At 35.8% G+C, this 24,174-nt stretch overlaps 1 protein-coding gene across 2 annotated transcripts in view; it reads left to right on the forward strand.

Moving 5' to 3' along the window:
• The first annotated feature begins 4,774 nt into the window (after positions 1–4,774).
• malrd1 (MAM and LDL receptor class A domain containing 1) overlaps positions 4,775–24,174 on the forward strand; it is a 41,652-nt gene continuing 22,252 nt past the window's right edge. For both annotated transcript variants that reach the window (XM_039693319.2, XM_039693320.2), the window contains exons 1-15: positions 4,775–5,149; positions 5,726–5,839; positions 6,523–6,611; positions 8,005–8,178; positions 9,058–9,154; positions 10,842–10,964; positions 14,129–14,281; positions 18,774–18,879; positions 19,171–19,538; positions 19,642–20,075; positions 21,181–21,268; positions 21,352–21,531; positions 22,144–22,303; positions 22,427–22,583; positions 22,766–22,876. In XM_039693319.2, coding sequence (XP_039549253.2) covers positions 4,984–5,149; positions 5,726–5,839; positions 6,523–6,611; positions 8,005–8,178; positions 9,058–9,154; positions 10,842–10,964; positions 14,129–14,281; positions 18,774–18,879; positions 19,171–19,538; positions 19,642–20,075; positions 21,181–21,268; positions 21,352–21,531; positions 22,144–22,303; positions 22,427–22,583; positions 22,766–22,876 — 2,520 coding nt within the window. In that variant the 5' untranslated portion in view covers positions 4,775–4,983. The remainder of the gene's footprint in view (positions 5,150–5,725; positions 5,840–6,522; positions 6,612–8,004; positions 8,179–9,057; positions 9,155–10,841; positions 10,965–14,128; positions 14,282–18,773; positions 18,880–19,170; positions 19,539–19,641; positions 20,076–21,180; positions 21,269–21,351; positions 21,532–22,143; positions 22,304–22,426; positions 22,584–22,765; positions 22,877–24,174) is intronic.

Consider the following 24,174-nt stretch of genomic DNA (forward strand, 5'->3'; position numbering starts at 1 on the left):
GAACGCTTCAGAATAAGTTTCAGTACAGGTCATTTTACAATTTGCTTGTGTGTGGATGTTGAGATTTGGTTAACTGTAATAGTCCAATACTGCTTCAATCTTTTATACGGTGCAACTTTTCGTGTAGAAATGTCTTATTTGATCTCTTTAAGCAGTATTTTATTTTAGTTTAAATGTTTTTTGTCTGTCGTTTTTCCTCTGTCTAAAGCATTTTCATAGGCTATGGATGGAGCATGTGCAACTTCTAAGTGATTTCAGAGAATACAAATCTTGTGTACAGTCAGACAATATTGTAGTTTAGTCATAGATAAACCACAGAGATGTAATTTTCTAACATCCATTTTGTGCTTCACCAGCCTGCTTATTTTGTATTTTGGAGTTGAATGTTATTAGGTTTCTCTGGTGCATAAGGTCTATATAGCCTAATCATTTCAGTTCCAGACTGTGAAGATAATGCACACTTACTTAGCCAACTGATTTAATGGCTTACATCTATTTGTCTGATGCTTTGGTCACAGGAGACTGGGTGATTAGGAAACATGCACACAAAATCCCAGTCACTGAAATACTGGTATGGAAAAATAACTTTTTTCCCTCTATAACCTAACACCAGCCATATTAAAGGGATCATGAACTGCATTAAAAAATGTTTCCTAATGTGAATTAATAATGTTAGTATGATTTTTACATCAAGAATTGTCATAACGTAGGAATAATAGGCCACTTTCTACCATGTTTTTAGCCCTCTGATTTGATCGTTCTTGGAAGGGCCGTGATATTTATATCTACCTGTCACATGAAAGTTTGCAATGATGAGAATTGTAGCCAATGACGCATATGTCTGTTGAGGGCATCATTGTAGTAATCTCGTCATTTTGTTCGCTAGGCCTATAAATTAGGTGATGGTCACACAAGACGATTGGCAGATTTGAAGTGTTTACTCTTAAAAGGCAGACTGTGGACATGATTTATACTGAGCAATTCAAATTAATCACACTTTAATTTAACTAGAGTTGTACATGTTTTCTTTCACAGAAAATGTATAAAACACTTTTGTTATATGTGGTTTTATTGACCAAAACGCAACAGAATAATATTCCTTTAGTTTAGTAATTCCTATTTGGCTTATTATTTGAACCAATTTTTTCAACACTTAATTTTCCCCTCTTAACTATTACTATCTGCCATTAAAAGACAAATATTGAGGTTACACCACCATCACCAGAGAAACAAAGATCTGAGTGCCTGAAATGAATAGTGACAAATTGTTTTGTAGAAAGCAGGATTGAAGAGTGGAGGCTGGTGGTGGACAATGATGAAATGAGTGATTGACCTAAGGAGCAGACAGCCTAATAGTTCAGCTCTGACAAGTAACATACATGCCACAAAATGCCATTTTTCAATTTAAAAAGAGAATGAAGCTCTTAAGGAACTTGTATGAGTATAGAACTTTATTTTTCTTTGTTAGTTATCAAAAAAAAAAATATTTAGTTTTATGAACTTGTTTCTGTTCATTTAGACGAGCTTAAATTTAACTCAAACTGACACTCGATATAAACGCTAAAATATATTATGGTGGGTTTTTTTTGTGCAAGATTAATGTTAGTAAGAGATTCAGAAGGGTTTAAGTTTTTGCTATAATTTAGAAGAGTTTCTGTTATTTTGGGTTTTTATAGGGTTATGGTGATGAGCGAAGCATGAGCTTAGTTTGAGAACAGATGTTAAATATTGCCATAATCATTCAGCAATTGCTGTGCTTTGCTATGCTATCAAGACTTTGTGTTGACAATAAGCAACACAATGCATTGATTTAACATTTACTGAATTAGCTATTTAGATTTAACCAAGACTCCACCACTAAAAATATTTGTTGAGATTACTCAACAAATATTTTTAGTGGTGGAGTCTTGGTAATTTTAAGTTAAATGTATAGATTAGGTTTCTAAAATATTTCTAGTTAAGAGCAATTAAATTACACAATCTGCCAGTTCTGTTCACTTAAACTCTTTGATTTCTTAACTTCAAATTACACTGTAAATTTTTTTTGTTGGTTTAACTGAAAAAAGGAAGTAACCTGGGTTGCTTTAAAATTTTAAGTTGATTGAACTGGAAAAAGTGAGTTAATACAATGAAGGAGATTAATTTAATCATCAGAAACTCAAAATAATAAGTTATCTCAACTAAATAAATTATTATAAAGTTGATTTGACAAAAGAAAATATGTTGTGATAACAAATCTTGAAAATATTTTTACAGTGTAAGAAGGGGGTTTACAGTGTATAGATTTTTTTATCAATAAGTGAAAAAATTCAATGGTTTTAGTGACCATTGGCTTATATGGACAAAAAAAATCTCTTGAGACATTTCTCAAAATATCTTCTAAAATATGTTCCACAGAACAAAAATAGTCATAGAGGTTTGGAAACAATGTTGGTTGCAGAACTCAATTTAATTTTGGGGTGAACTATCCCTTTAATGGTGATGTTTGCAATTTTTTTCAGTTAATACTTTCTCCTAACCATTCTTAATATACAGAGATTATTAAAAACCTGTCTAGTATTTTTTTTAAGGATAATAAACAATTTTCCTTAATATTAAGAAAACACATGTAGAATAACATGCCACAGACATTATCAGTTTTACTGAAATGATATGATATAATATGATATACTTGTATAGAAATGCCTAAAAGCTTATTTAAAGACAGATCGATGAGCTTAATACACTCTCTATGTTGTCTGTCTTGGAGACTGACATAATAATTAGTGTCTATTAAGTGAGAATAGAGCCACTTAAATGTCCCAGCACTGACAATCAATAAAACCCAACTAATCACAGAGAAGATCAAGTGAGATCCCTGGTGAGTGGTGACACAAGATTTGTACTTGTTTCAATTGGACTATTAGGATTTGTGTGTCCATTATCATACCCACAGTCTCCGGATCTTATCACTCACAGATGGATTATTAGTATTGTGACCTTCTATCTACAGTATGTGTGAACCTTCATATCCTACAATAGCCCATTCAATCTAGGTAATTGCCATAATGTAGTGAGATGTCAAGTCCTGTGCATTAGTAATGGTGTGGGGCTGATAAAAAAAAAGGAAAAATCCTAAATGTGAACTAAGTTTTTGTTACATGTATTATAGAATTCATGCAGGTAAATTTACACTCACCTAAAGCATTATTAGGAACACCATACTAATACTATGTTTGACCCCCTTTCGCCTTCAGAACTGCCTTAATTCTGCGTGGCATTGATTCAACAAGGTGCTGAAAGCATTCTTTAGAAATGTTGGCCCATATTGATAGGATAGCATCTTCCAGTTGATGGAGATTAGTGGGATGCACATCCAGGGCACAAAGCTCCTGTTCCACCACATCCCAAAGACGCTCTATTGGGTTGAGATCTGGTGACTGTGGGGGCCATTTTAGTACAGTGAACTCATTGTCATGTTCAAGAAATCAATTTTAAATGATTCGAACTTTGTGACATGGTGCATTATCCTGCTGGAAGTAGCCATCAGAGGATGGGTTCATGGTGGCAAAGGGATGAACATGGTCAGAAACAATGCTCAGGTAGGCCGTGGCATTTAAACGATGCCCAATTGGCACTAAGGGACCTAAAGTGTGCCAAGAAAACATCCCCCACACCATTACACCACCACCACCAGCTTGCACAGTGGTAACAAGGCATGATGGATCCACGTTCTCATTCTGTTTACACCAAATTCTGACTCTATCATCTGAATGTCTCAACAGAAATCTACATGATTTGTGATTTCCAGTACAATATAATTTATTTATTTCAAACTGTTTATTTCAAACACACACACACCTAAAATGTTCAGTACACAGGTACTAACCAAACTCTGACATTCATACCAACACACCCACACAACTATAGCACAATTATAACCCAAATTTATCTAATTGGCTCTATAAACAGCAGAAAACAACAATAAAGTGATATATTGCTTTATATTTGATAACTACTTTATAGTTGAATGGCACAGGGATTAAGCATTTATTTTTAATATATTTTAATGAGTTTAAATGGGGACATTTTTGTCCAAAAGGCGCTGAGGTGTATTTTTTTGTACCTAGTGCAAAATAGATTTTTTAAAGTAAATGAAGGCAATAAAAATACACACCCGTGGCACATTTTATGTGGTTAGCATTAACACAGGCAAAGTAAAAAAAAAAAAAAAAAAAAACTAAACTAAAAAGGACAAAAAATGTCCATAAGGATGTTTTAGTCCAGGGTTTGTAAGCTCTCGTGTTGTTACTGTCGATGTTGGTTGTACTGCTCCCGAGTCCTGTTCCTGGTCTGAATTTGAATTTTCCTGGTCTGCTTTGTATTGTTTTCAGTTTATTGAACAAAGTGTGTTCAATAAAGTGTGTGAATTTAGTCATTGATTCATGAAAAACGAAATTATAGCTGAATGAACAATTGTAAAGCCAGTCCGAGACAGAGGGTGGGACAAATGCATGACTGATTACTTTGCCACCATGTTGCTCATAAAGTCCTGTTTCTTCGAGCTGAAAATGAAGGTAAAATTAGGTAGTGACAATTCTAATACTTGTTTAAACTGCTTTATATTTCTTAGTCTAAATGTGTTTGTTTAACTTGCTTGTAAACTTGTGTTCTTATTGCACGGAAGATTGTCTTAAAATAATAGATTACATTTTATTGTCACTTTATCTCTAACCAATTACAAGAAGTCTGACTCACACTTTGACATCAGGCACATAATGAAAGAAAGCAGGCCTATTGTGTAACAGTCATAAAGTCACTTGAGCTGGGGTTGGTGTGAGCACTAAGCAGGTTCTTCTGTGAGACGTGACTGTCTTTAGCATAAAGTTAAACGCTGTCTCTCGCTGGATTTTAAGGACTTTTTTGGATACTGAGTGTGCCTGCCTGTGTTTTTGCTTACATGCAGATCTGAATGTGCTTGTGAACTGTCTATCGGAGAGCTCAATGAGGGTGTGCTTACAGGCCTCGTTTCTGCTGTGTGTCCTGGCGAGTGTATCATCCGCTCCATGTCTGCCTGAGCACTTTACTTGTGCGAGAGGCGGCTGTGTATCTGAGGAGCATGTATGTGATTTCAGAGAAAACTGTGCAGATGGCAGTGATGAGACTAACTGTATGTATTATTCTTAAACACTTGCTTTTTCATTTCTACTCTTCAGCTCCTTTTTCTGCTCTTCTCTTTGTATGTTTTCTGTGCTTACGCAGGCAACTCAGATAGTAATGGCCCTTTCTTTTCCCTCTCTGGAGACAGTATGATTTTAAATGGTCCTAAAAGCCTCATGTGTAAACAGTGAGATTTATAGCTCACTCATAAAGTGACAGACATGAAGGTCTACAGATGAGATACAACAACAGTGCTTTTAATGTGATTAAATATCTCTGGGGGTTTTAGATGGCAGAATAATACAGAATTGAGGTTGACCACTATTGTTTTGTTTTGCATACTCATCCTTTTAATGATGATAAGAAAAGATCCATAAGTAACTTATTATTTTATTATTTATTATTACATATGTCCTTATTGTGTATCTGCTCTCTTGAATCTATTTAATAACATATTTTCAGTAAATGTATTGTGAAGGATGCCATGTTAAGTTTCATATTTTCAGTGGTTTCTCTGTTATTTCTAATTAAATGAATTTACTTTATTGTAATGACCTGATGTAGCTGTGAATTTCCTCTATTGTAGGCTCACAGTTTGTGAGATGTGACTTTCAGGAAGGTTTCTGTGGTTTTCAACATCATGTTTGGATGAGAGGCTCAGGCTTCAGCCGGCCCAGTGCTGAGGAAGAAAATGCTACTGGTAAGTAAAACAGTTGATTTTATGTCCGTAGGGATACTAGCCTACTTAACCAGCCTATGAATCATATTTGATACATGGATTTCTTAGGCCTGATCGAAACTTTGCTCAAAAACCTGTTGCCCATAATTTACTGCATGCATTCTGCCCCCTGACTTCTAGATAATTCTAAAAATGTCCCCCAACGGGTCATGGTACATAATGTCTTTAAAAAAAAAATATATATATATATATAACAAATAGAAAAATCATGTTAGTATTTATCACATATGACACAACAGGGTTTTTAAGAATATTTACATCTCTCGATCATCATTGTATAGCATTACAACATGTATTTGAACATAAAACAAAGCATTTCATCTCATATTACTAAGATACATTATCGGGATAAATCTGCATTACATTACAAACTATCAGAATTTTATCCTTTTGGATATATAAATATATATGGATATAAACCAAATTGCATATTTTTCTCAGTTTGGGTTGAATAAAGTTTTTCCTTCTCGAGTGTGAGCTCCATATTATACAAAATCCATATACGATACAAAACATAAAACACATATGCAAATTTTTTGTCTTTTATATTTGTCTGAAGGTTCAAAAAACTGTTCCGTTTGAAAAAAAAAACTGCATACTGTATTTCCCGACTACCCAGAACTCTGTTTCTTATCTTTTGTCAGGTCACTGCCTCTATATACGATCCAATAATGGAGAAGGAGTCACTGCTGAAATATACAGTCCTCTTTTCCAGCCTTCACAGACATGCTGGGTACAGAAAAACATTATCACGGTTTCTAACTAAATGTATTTTGTATCTCATATTTCATTGATTATCATTGTAAATCCTGATGCCATATAAAAAAAGAGTTGCTTATTTGGTAAAATTTTACTTTGAGCAAGATATAAAAATGCTAATTTCTGTAACATTTAGAGTGTGGTATTTCTTCTATACAACTTTTCAACAATCAAGAAATGAATATTGACTCAATTACTTTGTCTAGTTTTGCTCCGCCAATGTAAATAGTTTCTGTAGTGATGTTTTGTTACTAAATTAATCAGTGTTTATGAACAAATCGGTTGAATGAGTAATTCAATAACTGAATGAATCTGTTTATGAACAAATTGGTCGGATGAATGATTGAGTGACTCACTCTGGTTTCGTTCCTGAATGCTGCATCCCAGCTCACATGTAATCCATCCTAAATAGTATTCAAAATTAGAATTAGGGTGTCCCAAAATGCACTATGTTGAAATGAGCATTCCAAAGATACCCGGATGGTCTACTTTTCCCAGTTAGAGTTTGAAGTGTAGATCCATGCAATAACGAATGCCCACGACCCTTGAGCAGTGGACGAGGATTCAGTTAGAACCACAAACACAAATAAAAAGAGTTAAAAAACTACAAACATGGTGGATGTGCAAGACTGATGGTTTAGAGAGGTTAATGCCTTCATGCTATCAGAATTATCATGCAAGTTTCTTAGTTAAAAATTGGACATCAGTGCCCTCTCAAGACAAAATCATCACCATTAATGCACAGGATACAAAACCCAGTTTGCAATTATAATAGCCTATAAACCCTATTGTATGATTATTATGGCGAAATTATATAAAATATTTTAGAAGTTCCATAAATGAACCAGTGCAATATGTTAATTTTTTGATGAGAGAAACATTTTGGGTTTACCACAAACCATAAGCAGCATCTTGTTAAATGCTTTGCTGAAACACCCGATTAAGTGTTTAGAGCACTTATCTACCGTACTTCCACGGCTACACACTCTTATTGACAGCAGAGAGTTATGCATATAGGCTGGCAGAGCCGTGACACAGTGGGTAGTGCATGCACTCATTGTGATCTATGGGTTTTTAGATCCACTGTTATTGGATATGGAGTAATTCATTTTGAGTGCTTCTCTGCTAATATAAAAATAAGATGACATTGGCAGGAAATGCAATAACATAACCTCACTTTATAACAAAATGGCTTTGAGTATGAAATGCTTTCAGCTTTTGTCTTATTTGGCCAACCATTTAATATCTTTAATGTTTCAAACTTGTAATGAAGCAAGCAATGCACCGCTTGAATCCTTTGTTCACATAAAACATTTTTGGGGGGTAATTTATATTTTGTCTCTTTGTTGCCTTTTTCTTTTGAACAGCTAACTTTCTATCGTCATATTGGGTTGCTGACAGGGGCTTTGCAGGTTCTGATCCAATTCAAAACGTCAGGGGAGATGGAGGAGGTTTGGTTTGAGTCCACATCCAATCCTTTTCCACACACTCTTCCCTGGATGCGAACAGTGGTGGTGTTAAACAGCAGAGAGGAGTTTAAGGTTGGTGTGGATGTACTGAATGAGGGGTTATGTGTGTTTGAGGGAGAAGGGGTATTATTATTTGAACTCGAAGAACAAAAAGTAGTGTTACACTTTATTTTAAAAGGATAGTTCACCCAAAAATGAAAATTAGCCCATGATTTACTAACCCCAAAGTCATAGGTGTATATGACATTCTTCTTTCAGACAAATTCAATCGGAGTTATATAAAACTATGTCTTCAAAGCTTTATAATGGCAGTGAATGGCTGGATGACTTTGGAAGTCCAGCAAAGCGCATCTATTCATGATGATAGCACTCCACATGTCTCTTGGGGTTAATAAAGGCCTTCTGAAGTGAACTTGACGCACAACATGATGGCAATTGATGCCTCTCGCGGTTCAAACAAAAAGGGCTCTGGGCAACCGCGTTCGTCGTTGTGCATCAGGTTGAGGTGTTACTCTTTCGCCCTAAATCATAAAAGTGGAGCGCTTTCATCATGAATAGATGCACTACTTTGCTCTACTTCCAAATGCCATTATAAAGCTTGGAATACATTTTTTTTTATATAACTCTGATTGTATTCGTCTGAAAGAAGAATGTCATATACATACACCTATAACTTCAGGGTGGGTAAATCATGGGCTAATTTTCATTTTTGATTGAATTAACCCTTTAAGGTGTCCGTGTTCCAGTGTAATTATACATTTAGAACTGAGTATTAATATTTAGCTATATGTACTTTAGGGTTAAGATTATGGTGTGGTTTAGGGTTAGTTGCATGTAATTATGCACAATTGATATTGCTATCATAACAGATAATAAGGACACTGTAAAATAAAGTGTTACAAAAGTATGTATGGTGTGTTTTGAATCGGTAAAACTGCTGTGAATTTACAGGTTGTGATTAGAGGATTGATATTCAACAGCAGTGACCCAAATGAAATTGTTGCGATTGATGATCTGTCCTTCAGCAGAGAATGTGTGGCAGCGATAGGTGAGTGAACACTAATAAATCTTTTCTTTTTGGAAAATCCTGGTAGGCTGTCTAAATCCCAAAAAGTAACTTCACTTTTGAAGTTTACCAGGATAGTTAATTTAAATTCTGCAATAATTTAAATTTATTAACATTCATGTTTAAGGTAGAAAAAAAATCATCTTTACAGTTCTGGTTTAATACAACATTAGGGTAAAAAAGGTAAAGGATATAATTAAGGAGAGAAGGAGAGAATTATTATTTTTTGGGTGAACTTTTTCTTAAAAAAAGATCTTATCTTAAAACTTGCGCTTTATGCTTGCCAAAGCCAAGGCATCACTATTATTGCTCATACTTATTATTGTTTGTCATACTTATTATGTTTGGTGCTACTCCTCCCGCAGATTTTGTCACAGACCACTGATTGAGGCGTCAAATCGTGCAGATTATTGGGGAGAGGTGTGCTATGACTTTTAAAAGAGAAGGGGGGGTATGAACAGGGGAAAAAAGTGAAAAAGTGACTGAAAAAGTCCCAAAATTGCGATAAATTTTGACGAGTCATAGCTCCGAGTGAGGATTTCACAGAAACGTGTGGTTTACCACATTTGAAGAGGCTGGCAGGCTCTGTAAGAACATACCACACAATGGGGTAAAATTTGTACCCCTGGGGGGCAGGAGGCGCCCAAACTTGCCCCACTGACATACTATGATCAAGGGACGGCCCATGAAACACATATGGTTTTCCTACTATGGTAAATTGCATAAGGATTTTGTATTGAACATAGCTCTGGATTACAGTGTCATAGAGACAAGGGGGTGGGCTCATTTTACTCAGACCACCAATCAGTCTCTCAGGATCATTGTGAAGTTATCAAGCCATGCCCTAGCAACCATTTAGAGCACCATAGCAACTGCTTAGAAACACCCTAACAACCACCCTGAACACCCTAGCAACACCATAGCATCCACCCAGAACACCCTAGCAACTGCCTAGAAAAACCCTAGCAAAACCCTAGCAACCACCCTGAGTACCCAAGCAACCACCCAGAACACCTTAGCAACCCAATAGAAACACCCCTGTAACCGTGCCGAATTTTGCCATTGCAAGCACCACTCACATTATCTTCAGGAAATGTACATTCTAGTTCAGTATGTAATTAAGTATTTATAATTGATTGATAATTGATTGCTCCTCCTTCAGATGTCCATGTTTGGGTCATGATGTAGCTGTTTGTAAAGGCACAAAAATGAAGTTATGTGATGGCTGAATTTCTAAATGGTGTGAGGTGCAGAGAGCTCAAGAGATTTGGGGATATAAAGCTGTAAATTAAGGTCTAATACATGTATAGCCCTTTGCTGGATGAACGGGGACATCAGAGGGATAATGGTGATAGGCAGAAGGGAACCTCAGCAACTTTTCAATTTACAGTTCAGCCGAAGATAGGAGCAAGAGACATCAGTTACATTTAGAGTATATGCAAGTGCGATTTTTTAGATCTACATTTTAAGATTTAATCTATGACACAAAAATATAGCTGTTTAGTAAATCATTAACAATATTGTACATTTATCACAAAAAATTGATGCAGGAAGGAGCTCTCAGAAGCTTTCCACTTCATGAGATACTACTTCACTTTTTCTACTTTTTATTTTTTACTCTTACTCTTTCTATAATATATATGTGTTGGCCTGTTGTTGTTTTCTTCAGAGACTGACATCAAGGCACCCATTTCAAATGACTTTCACTGTGGGGAAAATGTCTATGTGGATGGGGTGAAAGTGTGTGACTTTTCTTTAGACTGCCCCAATGGAGAGGATGAGGCCAACTGTTGTAAGTAAATAGACTCGAAGATCAAAACAGCTTAAAGTTGACATGATTTCACTGGAATATGAGCCATGTCACTGTTTAAAGGGGTCATATGATGCGATTTCTTGTTTTTCTTTTTCTTTAGTGTGTTATGTAGCTGTTTGTGCAGATGTAGAGTTTATGCCGTTTATAAGATCTGCAGAGTTACAAAGCTCAAAGTCTCAAACCTAAAGAGACACACCACCACAAATCTACGTCAGTATGTGGGGGCATAACAACGCCCAAATGTACAGAATTCGCAAAGAAAAAGGCACAACTTATTCCGATACTAATGTAACCCCGATTCTCTCTAGAAGAGGGAACGAGTACTGCGTAATATCTTACTCTAGGGGAAAACCTGAGGTAGAGGTAGTGGACGCAAAGCGCGCCCATTGGATCTGACGTCACTAAGGGCCTCTCTCGATAGGCTGCTGCAGTTGCCGCAGGACAGCCAATAGGCACGCAAGCCGCCTTGCCTATGTCTGCATGCTGCCGCGACGCGTTTTACATTAATTCAAATTTAAGGAGAATTTTTGGCTTCAATATCTCATGGAAAAGAGGTTTTCCCCTAGCTTAAGATATTACGCAGTACAGGAGAACGAGTTTATTCTCACTGTATTATTGTTGTTGCCGGCACTGATGGGTGGAGACACTGTGTTTTTCTTTGCGAAAGTCAAACTAATTTGTTTGGCCTTCCAAATGAGGACATAATTAGAAAACGGTAATCAGTAATTGCGTCCCCAATGAAATAAAACCTTACCAGTCTGATACGTTCTGGTCCAGTCGCACTGGCAACTTTTTTTCATCTGCATTTTCTGGATCAGATTCGGGCTCGAATTGATGTTATCACCTGTTATTATTGCTTTAGGATCGGATGTTCCAAATATGGTGAGGGGCGTGATATTTCTGACACACGCTTAAGGTATTCGGGCCACTCACAATGCACTGAATCGCTGGCCAAATTAGAGCAAACCACGCCTTTCAGAACCAGAACGATGAACTTAAAAAATGTACGCTTTTCAGAAAGGAGGGGCATAGAGGAGCAACAATAATGTACGGTAACCTTTTTAACCTAAAACTGCGTAAATACTGCTTTAATCCAAATACACAAAATAATGTAGAACCATCATATGACCCCTTTAACCCTTTGATGCACAACATGGGTCTAAATAGACCCGACTCAGTTTTCATTTTCTATATCTTTGCAAGAAATTAATTTCATCATTCAGTATTCCAGGTATTCCTCAATTAACTTGTTTTTGATCATCACAAATCCTTATTTTTATTTTTCCTTTCTTACTTTTTGAATAAAAATAGTTTTTGTATAGCAACCCCTCTAATGCGCAACATGGGTCTAAAAAGACCCGTATTCATTTCCTATGGTATTTCAGTGATGGCTGGGTGTTTTCTTTGCTGAATCTTTAAAATATATGTATTTTATCATTTGTTATTCCAGGTATTCATTAAATATCTTGTTTTTGATTTCCACAAATCATTGGGTTTATGTTTCCTTTCTTACTTTATAAACAAACACAGTTTTTGTATTTCTACATCAATTTTACATACATGGGTCTAAAATTACCCATATTCATTTGCTATGTTATTTCAGTGATGTCTGAGTGTTTCTTTGCTGAATCTTTAATTTAAAATATGTTTTTTAATCATTTCTTATTCCAGGTATTCATTAAATATCTTGTTTTTAATTTCCACAAATCATTATGTTAGGTTTTTTATTTATTTATTTCTACATCAATTTTACATACATGGGTCAAAAATTATTATTCATCTTATTTTATTTTAACCACAGACATTTTTTTATATATTGTAAAAGATTACAGCATAATATCTCAATATTAGGCTATGGTTACCTTGACCTTGTAAACCTAGTGAGAAATTACTTGTGAGGAGAAACATGTCCAATACTATTAGCTAGCTAGCTGTTGACATATTCTAGCTAGCTAATGTTAACTATACACTAAAAAAAAGATTGTTTTTTAAAGCTTATTTACATTTAGTAGGCCTAACAGTTCATAATCATTCATATGCTGAAATGATTCTTATACTGAAATCATTCTATGATTGAAATGATGCCCAGCTCTGCTAAAGACAGACAATTCAGCAGCTGGTGTTCCCAGAGCACCAGGCCTGTGTGCAAGGAGCACAAACATGTAGTTGTCATTTGTGAGGCATGTAAGCACTAAGATGGCAATTTGAGATGCCGCTGTACCAGTGTGATTTTATTTTTTCTGTTTTCTTTTCTTTGATCACATTCACCACAATTCAATACAGTTACACTACACCACAGTTCAATTTCAGTGTTATCAGTCATCAGTTATCTGTGACATGTGAATGCTATGCGAGACAAAGTGGCAAATAAACATTTCAAGTGTTAAATGTGTTGTCTAAATTACTTCTAAGATGATTAATTTAACAAAAAGTTGTCTTTATTCTTTTGTTTTATTATTCTAATAAATGTGATAAGTACATTTGATATAGTAACACAAAACCTAGAAAAAAAATGAAAAAAAAAATATTTTTGGTAATTGAAAAAAATATTTTTTAAATATTTATAAATCATGAAATTTATAGATAATGGAATATTAAATGCTTAAATAAATTGATCTCAAAAGATAAAAAGAAAAGAAAAGTCCAGCCATGCATTACATAACATAGGAAATGAATACGGGTCTTTTTAGACCCATGTATGTAAAATTGATGTAGAAATACAAAAACTGTGTTTGTTTATAAAGTAAGAAAGGAAACATAAACCCAATGATTTGTGGAAATCAAAAACAAGATATTTAATGAAAACCTGGAATAACAAATGATAAAATACATATATTTTAAAGATTAGCAAAGAAAACACTCAGCCATCACTGAAATACCATAGGAAATGAATACGGGTCTTTTTAGACCCATGTTGCGCATTAGAAGGGGTATCCATAGCTTGCGCATCAAAGGGTTAAGAAACATTTACTTTGATTTATATCAAACCTGTTTTTTTGTTGTTGTTGTTGTTGTTTTTTTACAATAAGCAATTGACCAAGTTTTTTTGCATATGCATTTGTTGAAAAAATACACTTATTTGAAAGGGAAATTATTTTATTATTATTATTATTATTCCTTCATAATGTTAATTTGACTTTCAGCGGCACAGTGTGATTTCGAGTCTGACTCATGCGGTTGGTATGAGCTCATCCAGGGTGATGGATTTGAATGGGTAAGAGGCTCAGCTGATGGAGTCTTCATAGATTATATAGACCAAACACCACCCCAGGACCACTCGACTAATACAAGTGCAGGTGAGAGTAACACATGAAATGCGTCACACTTTGTCGAATTTGAAAAAAAAAAATTGACAATTTTAATGGTGAAATATTTTATTGTATTCAAAAAGGATGTCAAATTAATTGAAATCAGGAAACTTATACAATTTAATAATTTATTAAAAGTTTAACAAAAGGTACATGTTTAGTGCACGATGTGTCATGGGCTGGTTGAAGCAGGCAAGGAACAGGATCAAAATGCAGCAGTTTTATTAAACAAACTAGTATGATACATAGGAAACATGAACGGAACAATCAAGTATGTAACAACAATGACAGACCAGGAACAGACTGAAACACAGGACTTAAATACACAGGGAACAGATCAGGAAAACAGGACACTGCTTGGGCAAATGAACTGATAATGACAGGTAAACCAAATACACAAAGAATGGGGGAAACACAGGACACACATGTAACACTATGAAACATTTTATTGATTTTTTTCCCCCCCAAATTCTGTTTTCTGCTTTAAGTTTTCTGGATTCCATTTTAATTGATAATTGCGATTAAAATAATAATAATAAGAATAATTTATTATTATTAGTGTTAGTATTATTATTATTATTACATAGCTAAATTCTACTGTACAACAGTAATATATTTCTGTCACAATTTCTTCAAGTTAAACTGAACTTATTTTTTTACGGGTTGCTGTGAATACCTTTGAGTTTCTGTGTATTTATGATATGAAGATAGTTTTTTCTCAAATAAAATGGTAAAATTCTGTTGAAGTGACTCTCAGAGTAGCTCTGGAGATGAAGTTTAATGTCCTCATATTGTGAGGCGGCAGAGGCTGAGAACACCACAAGCGTCATATGCTTTAGAGTGTGTGTGGTAAATGAAACCACATGTCTGAGCAATTCATTCTCACAAAGACACACAGAATATGCGGGATTCATTTTTAAATAGTCATTTTGCAGTTTAATATTCACAGTCACTAGTCTGTAGCTATGTTTCCATCACCCTGTTTTAATTAGCAAGTATTGCATCAGAAACGAGTGATAAATGGCAAAAAATTGCTAGGTGGAGTTAATGCAAATAATGGGAGATGGAAATGCATTTGCCAAATAAATTCTGACGTAGCAAACATTATACCCACGTGACTAATTTTATTTACTGTTGGTTATTAGGTTACCACCGCCATCCGGTCAAACTACTTGATGGAAACGCACCGAATGTGCATTTGTTTGTTTTTGTTTGTTTTGTTTTTTTGCAAACTTTCGCTTCATGTTTGGATGGAAACCCAGCTTATACTTTATTGTGATTTGATTTAAATATAGGCAATTTTTGGATGGGCTAGCCATAGCGAGCTAGCTTTCCCACCCTTCCTTCAGACAGAGAGAACATGAATGCACACAGCAGGGAGTCAGGAGAGACGGCATTAAACTATGTCTCAAAGCACATGACATTTAAATAATAATGAACATAATGTAGTAAATTAGCTTAAAAGGCAAATATTAATAATACATAATAACTTGTTATAAATAATTTTCGGTAACACTTTAGAATACGGTTCCTTCGTTAATGAATAACTACACAAGAACTAATGAGTAACACAATATTAACAATCTAGTAACTATTATTAACTAACAGGAAACTCTGATTAACGAACTAATAAGTAATAGCGCACAGACGAAAGTGGTAGTTCACTATTAAGTAATCAATAAGTACTATTTTTTTAATACTTCCCAGAGAACTACTGAAAAACTGTATTAACAATCTACTAACTACTATTAACTAAAAGAAATTCTTATTAACGAATAAGTAAGTAATAGCTCACTGATGAAAGTGTTACTAGATACTTCTGTGGGAATTACTAATTATTTGGATCCGTATTATAAAGTGAAGATCATTGGAACTAACTAGTAATTACTCAAGTGTTACTACATGATCTAGTCATGATTTGTGCAACCGTTTGAGATTTTTGGTGAACTTTATAGTATACTTTTAGAAAATGTCTTTAGTAACACTTGAGTAATTACTAGTTAGTTCCAATGATCTTCACTTTATAATACGGATCCAAATAATTAGTAATTCCCACAGAAGTATCTAGTAACACTTTCATCTGTGAGCTATTACTTACTAATTCGTTAATAAAAATGTCTTTTAGTTAATAGTAGTTAGTAGATTGTTAATACAGTTTTTCAGTAGTTCTCTGGGAAGTATTAAAAAAATAGTAGTTATTGATTACTTAATAGTGAACTACCACTTTCGTCTGTGCGCTATTACTTACTAGTTCGTTAATCAGAGTTTCTTGTTAGTTAATAATAGTTACTAGATTGTTAATATTGTGTTACTCATTAGTTCTTGTGTAGTTATCCATTAACGAAGGAACCGTATTCTAAAGTGTTACCTAATTTTCATCAGTTAATCGGATTAACTTGATTTAGTTACACTGATATAGTACACTACTATATCAATTAATCAGTGAGTCACACACTATTGATTATTTTAATTAATTCTAAGAAATGTTAATTTCTGGGTAAGGGAAATAACTTTCTTACTGTACAGTAGTCTACTATTCAAGAATCGTTTAGGTGACATTAATATGCAGAATCAGAATCAGGGAACTTTTTTATTAACTAAAAGTTAACTAAAGTTTTATTAACTTGATCACAAACACTAGTCTAAAACACATACACAAATCAATCACTCATGGGAAATGAAAAAAGTGAAAGTAAATGACCAGATCAGAAAAAAAAGGGGGTGAAGCTATGAAAAAAGTAATTCAACCATCTGAAAAGAACCATAAGTTTCTCAAGTCAAAGCATGTTCATTCACAGCAAGGTTTATCTATGAATTATTGTGGGGGAAAAGTCGGTCTTATGGGCATTAGGTGTCTTGACATAAAGGAATGCAGTGAGAGAACCTCTCCTTGCATTCTTCTGGGGGAGGGGGTCATAAAACCATTTGCCGGTGTTAGCCAGAGTTTTGTGGTGGTTTGTCACACACTTTTATAAGTTTGCTTGTTGGTTGTGGTGTTTTAAGGATTATGTGTTAAATATAAGAGGTAACTGTGCGTGTCTGTTTGGTTCAGCCATTACAATAAACAACTTAAGAGCACCGACCGGTGCCACCTGACTGCTGAAGATTGATTTCGACATTGCCGTGATTGCCATTGAAACTTATTGTCATTGAAATTCAAGTCATGAACCTCCCCGATCCGACACTGGTTTCCATCTTTTCCTAATTACAGTAGTTACTGTGTGAACACAGCAAGCTTGTTGTTTTGGTTCAGGAGGAACTTTAAAAGGGTGGCTGCTGTTTCGGTTGCGGTGCTCGGTGACTGATGTCTGTCTAACTCTGCATATCATAAAACTTATGACGCTTATGATATGTGATGCCTGCGTGAGCAAGGTGCGTGGAGGTATATCTGAAAATACACACGTTGACAGGCAGGTAGGAACAAATGCAATGATTGGACTGACATTTCATGGTCCTACATCAACCACAGATGCTATACTGTATATACTGTAGATATATGTATATACATATAAATACATTTAGAATGTATTAGATAACTTATTGATTGCTGTCAGGATGTGAAGAGACTTTCAACCAGCACAACAAAAAATGTGTCCGGAACAAGTCACCTACCCTGCAGCTATATCACCCTGTAGCCTAACACTGGTTGCCCACTGAAGCTAAGCAGGGCTGAGCCTGGTTAGTATCTGGATGGGAGACCTGCTGCTGGAAGAGGTGTTAGTGAGGCCAGCAGGGGGTGCTCACCCTGTGGTCTGTGTGGGTCCTAATGCCCCAGTATAGTAATGGGGACACTATACTGTCAAAGAGCACCGTCCTTCGGATGAGACGTTAAACCGAGGTCCTGACTCTCTGTGGTCATTAAAAATCCCAGGATGTCTTTCGAAAGTGTAGGGGCGTAACCCCAGCATCCTGGCCAAATTTGCCCAGTTGCCTCTGTCCATCATGGCCTCCTAATCATCCCCATCTATACCAATTGGCTTCATCACTGTCTCCTCTCCACCAGTAAGCTGGTGTGTGGTGAGCGTTCTGGCGCAATATGGCTGCCGTCGCATCATCCAGGTGGATGCTGCACACTGGTGGTGGTTGAGGAGATTCCCCCCTCTATGTAAAGCGCTTTGAGTGCCGAGAAAAGCGCTATATAAATGTAATGAATTATTATTATTATTACCCTGGATATAAATGTACTGACCTGCTTTTTATTTATTCATCAAAAATGTGACAAATTTCATGAAATTTCACATTATACAGTAAATTCCTGACTGGCGGAAGTCATAGGGTCTAGTTTTTTTTGTAACATCCCATTTGAAAGATAAAGTTTATCTACACATCATCTGAGAGTGTAAACTGTTTCTGAATTTGTCTTGTTAATTTCAATTGTAGTGTTTTGCAAAAGGTAAAATAGTGCTGCTTTGTGTGCTCCTGCACATAATTGTGGACTGCCTCAGGGTGATGTTCAAATGACTTTTTTTCTCCCTTCAAGGCCACTTCATGTTTATTTTCAAGAAGAGCAGCAGGTTTTCCCAGCAGGCTTTGCTGCGCAGTCCCACATTCCAGCAAGCAAGTTCAGATTGTGTCATGACCTTCTGGTAAGGGATGGAGAATTTGCCAAGTGACCTTACCTGTTTCTAAGCTTGGTGAAATATATGAATTATAAATGAATCAAAATAATATTCGAATTTTAAAATGTATGTTAATATATGTAATAAAATGTATGTGTATTTATACATATAAAAAAACAGAATCAAACAATATACTCAACTGCTTTACAATATGATTTCTTACATCAAGTGTTCAGATATTTATAGTAATATTATATATAAATATATATATATATATAATATATAAATTTATAGTAATGTCGATTCTTTTGCTCATAGGCACTATAATTCTGGCCATTCTGTTGGTGCTGCTGAAATGCACCTGCTGATAGACGGCTTAGACAGCATCACTTTACTTTGGCAAACACTATACAACCAAGGTAACCAGTGGCACCCTATAACTGTGCAGATTGGCAGGCAGACCAGGCCTTTCTATATTTCAGTTGCAAAACTGAGCCTGGGCGTGTATGAGGGAGTCTCTGCCCTAGATGATATAATGTTCCATAACTGCTCCTTGCCCGAGGCTGTGGAGACGTGCCAAACTCCGTATCACCTTCACTGCCTCCAGAGCAAAGCATGTGTGAGCTTTTCTCTGATCTGTGACCTGATTGATGACTGTGGAGATGGAACAGACGAGGAAAACTGCTGTCAGTATTGGTAGAGCTTTAAATGGTCAATGAAGCATTTTATTGTTTGACGTTAGCTCTTTTTAGTCAATCGGTTTACAAAGATCTTTTTTTCTCCAATCAGCCCCGGAGCTAATGTGTGACTTTGAGGAAGGCCTGTGTAGCTGGACTCAGGAACTAGAGGAGGATATGTTTGATTGGACGCGTATCCAAGGACCCACTCCTACTTTCAACACGGGCCCATGGAAGGACCACACACATGGCAATGCCGATGGCCACTTCCTTTTTATCGAATCTTCAGAACCACAGAAGTTCAAAGACACTGCTGTTCTTATCAGTCGGCCTTTTCTTCCAACTCCTCGCCGAGGTCCTGAATCCAAACCACCATGCATTTTCAGATTCCACTATCACATGTTTGGCCAAAATGTGTTCCGTTTGGCTGTGTACATGCGCACGAGTAACAGTGGTCGGGGAAACTTGTTGTGGGCTCGCTATGGTGACCAAGGCAACTTCTGGCACAGGATGATACTGACGATCTACAGCACCCACCACTTTCAGGTGAGATGTTGATCAGAATTATGGGTATTGAAGAGGATGGGTCCTACTGGGGCAATGGTGTCCTTGTGTGCTGAATCATTTGATTGACTGACTGCTACAGCTTTATATCCACTATTTCCTGATGATCTGTAATATTATATGTAAAATATAGAAAAATTTAAAAATTTCCTCACCTTTCCCATCACCTTTTTTTTAGCGTATCTAAAAAGTACTTATAGAAATATTTACTCAAAGTAAAAGTAATAATCTTAATAGTTACCTGAGTAAGAGTAAAAAAGTGTGTATATATATAGCTGGACACATACTATTTAAAACCTTTTTTTGACGTTGGTGTCTTCAACCGCTTTACACAGTTCTGCCAACGTGTCTGATGAAGTCTTTGAAGAGAATCGACTCAGATGAGTGATTGATTTGTTAATTGAGCATCGCTCATGCCCCTGAAAAAAAAGATACAGCATGCTTTGAATAAACTATATAACAACATTGCATTAAACTAAAGTAACGATAGGAACATCGCCCAACATTTTTACTAAATCCAGACAGTAGTTTTTACCACCAGAAGAGGGTTTGCTCAGGCACAAACTGTTAGTAAATGTGCCCTTTGTGTGTTGATCGTAGACGCGCAACAGTTGAATTTGATGTGGCTTTCTTTGGAGACATTTTCATTGGCAGAGCAAGAATAGACAAATTAACTGGTAATATTGTGTGTCAAATGCGATTTACTCAAAAATAACTTCCTGTTTATTGAACTGTTGTTGCATAAATGCAATATCAAATATCGAAGAAACGCACACGATTGTGAAAATTTTCAATTATAATGCCTTTATAGGCCTAAATGTTACATGTATATATGTAACATTATATTATGCAGCTGTTCTTAAGTGATCAGCTTGATCTTAATTTATTTAACTTAATTTTTTTTTACAATCTCATAGTACATAGTCTATTTAAAGGGACTACTACGTGATCTAAATTAGGCATAACAAAATCATATTATTAATATTGATATGATTGATATGATATTATTCTACTGTTGTCTGATCCAAGCAATGTGCAAGTTGCAAAATAAAGATAGACTCTTCTGTCTTCATTCTTGCTGCTGCAGATTTTAGTGGAGGGGACTGTTGGCGATGATTTCAGAGGAGATATTGCCATAGATGATCTGTCTTTCCTCGGCTGTCAGCCATATGAAGGTGAAGTAACAATGACATGCTTCATTTTATGGTTTTAAGGTAAAATACTGTGTGTGTAATTATGTGTGTATATCCTTATATAGGTGAATTACCCTCAAAGGAGCCCAGTACCTCTGCCCCTCTGCCCCCCTTGTCAGCAGCACCCCCTCATAGCTGCACCCCTGACCAGTTTGTGTGCTCAACTGCAAGAGAGTGTGTGAGCCTCAATCAAGTGTGCGATTTCACTCCCGACTGCTCCGATAGCTCTGATGAAGAGCATTGTGGTAGGGGTCTGTCTGTCTCTCTCTCTGTTTGTCCCAAAGTTTTAGGTCTTTGGGTTCTGAATCAAATGAACACTCACAATTACCAAAAGCGAAAGTACAGTACATTGTTACATATGATTTTTTTTTTTATTGCTGTTCTTTTGATCTTTCTATTATTCGAAAAATGTATCACGGTTTCCAGAAAAATACAATATTTTCAATAATATCAAGAAATGTTTCTTGAGGATCACATCAGCATGTTAGAATGATTGCTGAAGATTCATGTGAAACTGAAGACTGCGGAAATGATGCTGAAAATTCAGCTTCGCATCACAGGAATAAATTACATATTTATACATACATAAGTATATTCAAATATAAAACAGTTATTTTAAAATTGAGCGACATTTCACAGTATTACAGTTTTTACTTTATTTTGGATCAAATTAATGCAGATTTGGTGAGGAAAAACATTTTTCTTCATCTAGTATAAGACATGCTTTTTTGGGGCGGTAAATAATGGCGCAAACACCAGTACATTGACGAGCGCAAACCTTAGTAAATCACCTTTTGTGGTTCATTTAGAAATCTTGCTGACCCCAAAATTCTGATATTACTGTTCTCTGTTCTCAGTGAAGGAGTATTGTGATTTTGAAGATGGCACGCTTTGTGGGTGGTATTTAAGTGGTCCAGCCATTCCTGTTCCTCCACATGCCTTTTGCTGGCAGACAGGACAAGGGGAGAGTATTCACCAAGGAGAACAGAACCACAGACCTGCTAATGACCACACGCTGTGAGCAAAGACAGTTTGCTGGAATGTGTTTGTGCTTTTATTTATAACACATGGTCAGGTTTGCCTGTACTGTATGTCAGTGTGTTTTCTGCTTTGTGTTTACTCATCTGTACTTTTTTGCAGTGGTTCTTCACAGGGTTGGTATATATTTGCAGACAGCTCAAATGGAGAATATGGTCACACCACCGATCTCTTGACCGCTCCCATCAAAATAACAGGACCCCAGTGCACTCTGGTGTTCTGGTATCACATGAGTGGCTTCACTGTTGGAACTCTGCAGGTACAATTATCAATTATGAATATTATTCTTATTCATTTTCTGCATAGAGCCTAGAAAACATTAAACATATTATTGTGACAGAATAAATTTCATGCTTCATTTTGTCTCAAATGTTTGTTATGAAGTATTTTCCAGAGACCAATTATCAGTTTGTCAAAACAATCTCATTCTTATATGTGCAGGTCTTCATCAAATCAGGTACTGTCACACATGAAGTTTGGTCCCAAAATGGTAACCAAGGCAACAGCTGGAGGAGGGGTGAGGTCTTCATAGGAATCCGTCATAACATACAGGTCAGTGTTTCTGAAATGAATTAATGAAGTTAGAGTTAAATATACAGTATACCTTTAGTTCTCTAATTAAGAATTGAATTGAACTTTTACTTAATATTAAACAGCATTGTTTTTTATAATTCGATTCAGCATGTATACATTAAACTGATCAAATGTTTTAGGAAAATTTCTACAAAGTATTTCAAATTATTTGCTGTTTTTGTCAGAAACGTGATTGATGATATGATAAATATTTCTTAAGCTAAAAATCAGCATATTAGACTGATTTCTGAAGGATCATGTGACACTGAAGAGATCATGCCATCATAAATTACACTTCAAAATTTATTAAAATAGTAATTTTAATTAACAGTAATATTTACCAATATATTTCCCAAATATATTTTATTAAATAAGTGCAGTCTTGGAGAGCAAAATAGGCTTCTTTCAAAGACATTTTAGAAAATATTACCGACCCCAAACTTTTGAACTGTATGTGTTAACTAGGTTAAACAAATTTTGTAGAATATATTAAATATATTTACTTTTTATAAAGGTGATCGAAGAACTGTGTGTGTTTAGTATTGATGAAATGTGCAGTAAAATGTTAAGTGTCAGACTGATGTTAGAACTGTTGATGCTTTGATGAGAAATATCATGACCTTTTCTCCATCTGGCCCTTGCATAATTAATATGTATCAACACTGTTTATATATAAACACTCTTACAAATATAGATCTTCATTGTGCTAGATTATTCCTGATAGCCTCACTCATTAGTGCTTAGTGCCCTTTTGTACTGTCAGGGGCCTTAGTGCCCTTTAACTCACGCAGCAGCTCTCAAGCAATTATATGTATGTCCAGCGCATTCTCACCCCCAAGGCGTCACTTAACTGACGCCTTGGGAAGCATTTGGACATGCTTCAATATCTGACGCTTTAGGCGCCCTTTAGCGTCAGTTAGATGACGCCCAAGGATCGTGTGTACCCTACCCCCACCCCACACCTAAACCTAACCGCGTCCTCTAACTGACGCTTTCCTTTAGCGTCAGTTAGATGACGCCGTAGGATCGCGTCATGTAAGTGACGCTAAAGGGCGCCTAAAACGTCAAATATTGAAGCATGGTCAAAGGTGACGCCTTGGGGTGAGAATGCGTTGGTATGTCTGTATGGTCGATTCTGAATGATATGTACAGTATGACAGCTTTTTCGTCAGCCTGTTTACCTGACATGTTTCAAAGGGTGAATATGAATTTTTGCTTTGATTTGTGCATTTACTTATGCAGCTGTTTGAAAGTATTGTGGAGCAAATAAAGTACAT

Source organism: Pimephales promelas, chromosome 1, assembly GCF_988280905.1.
Source record: "Pimephales promelas chromosome 1, fPimPro1.hap1.1, whole genome shotgun sequence".
Lineage (NCBI taxonomy): Eukaryota > Metazoa > Chordata > Actinopteri > Cypriniformes > Leuciscidae > Pimephales > Pimephales promelas.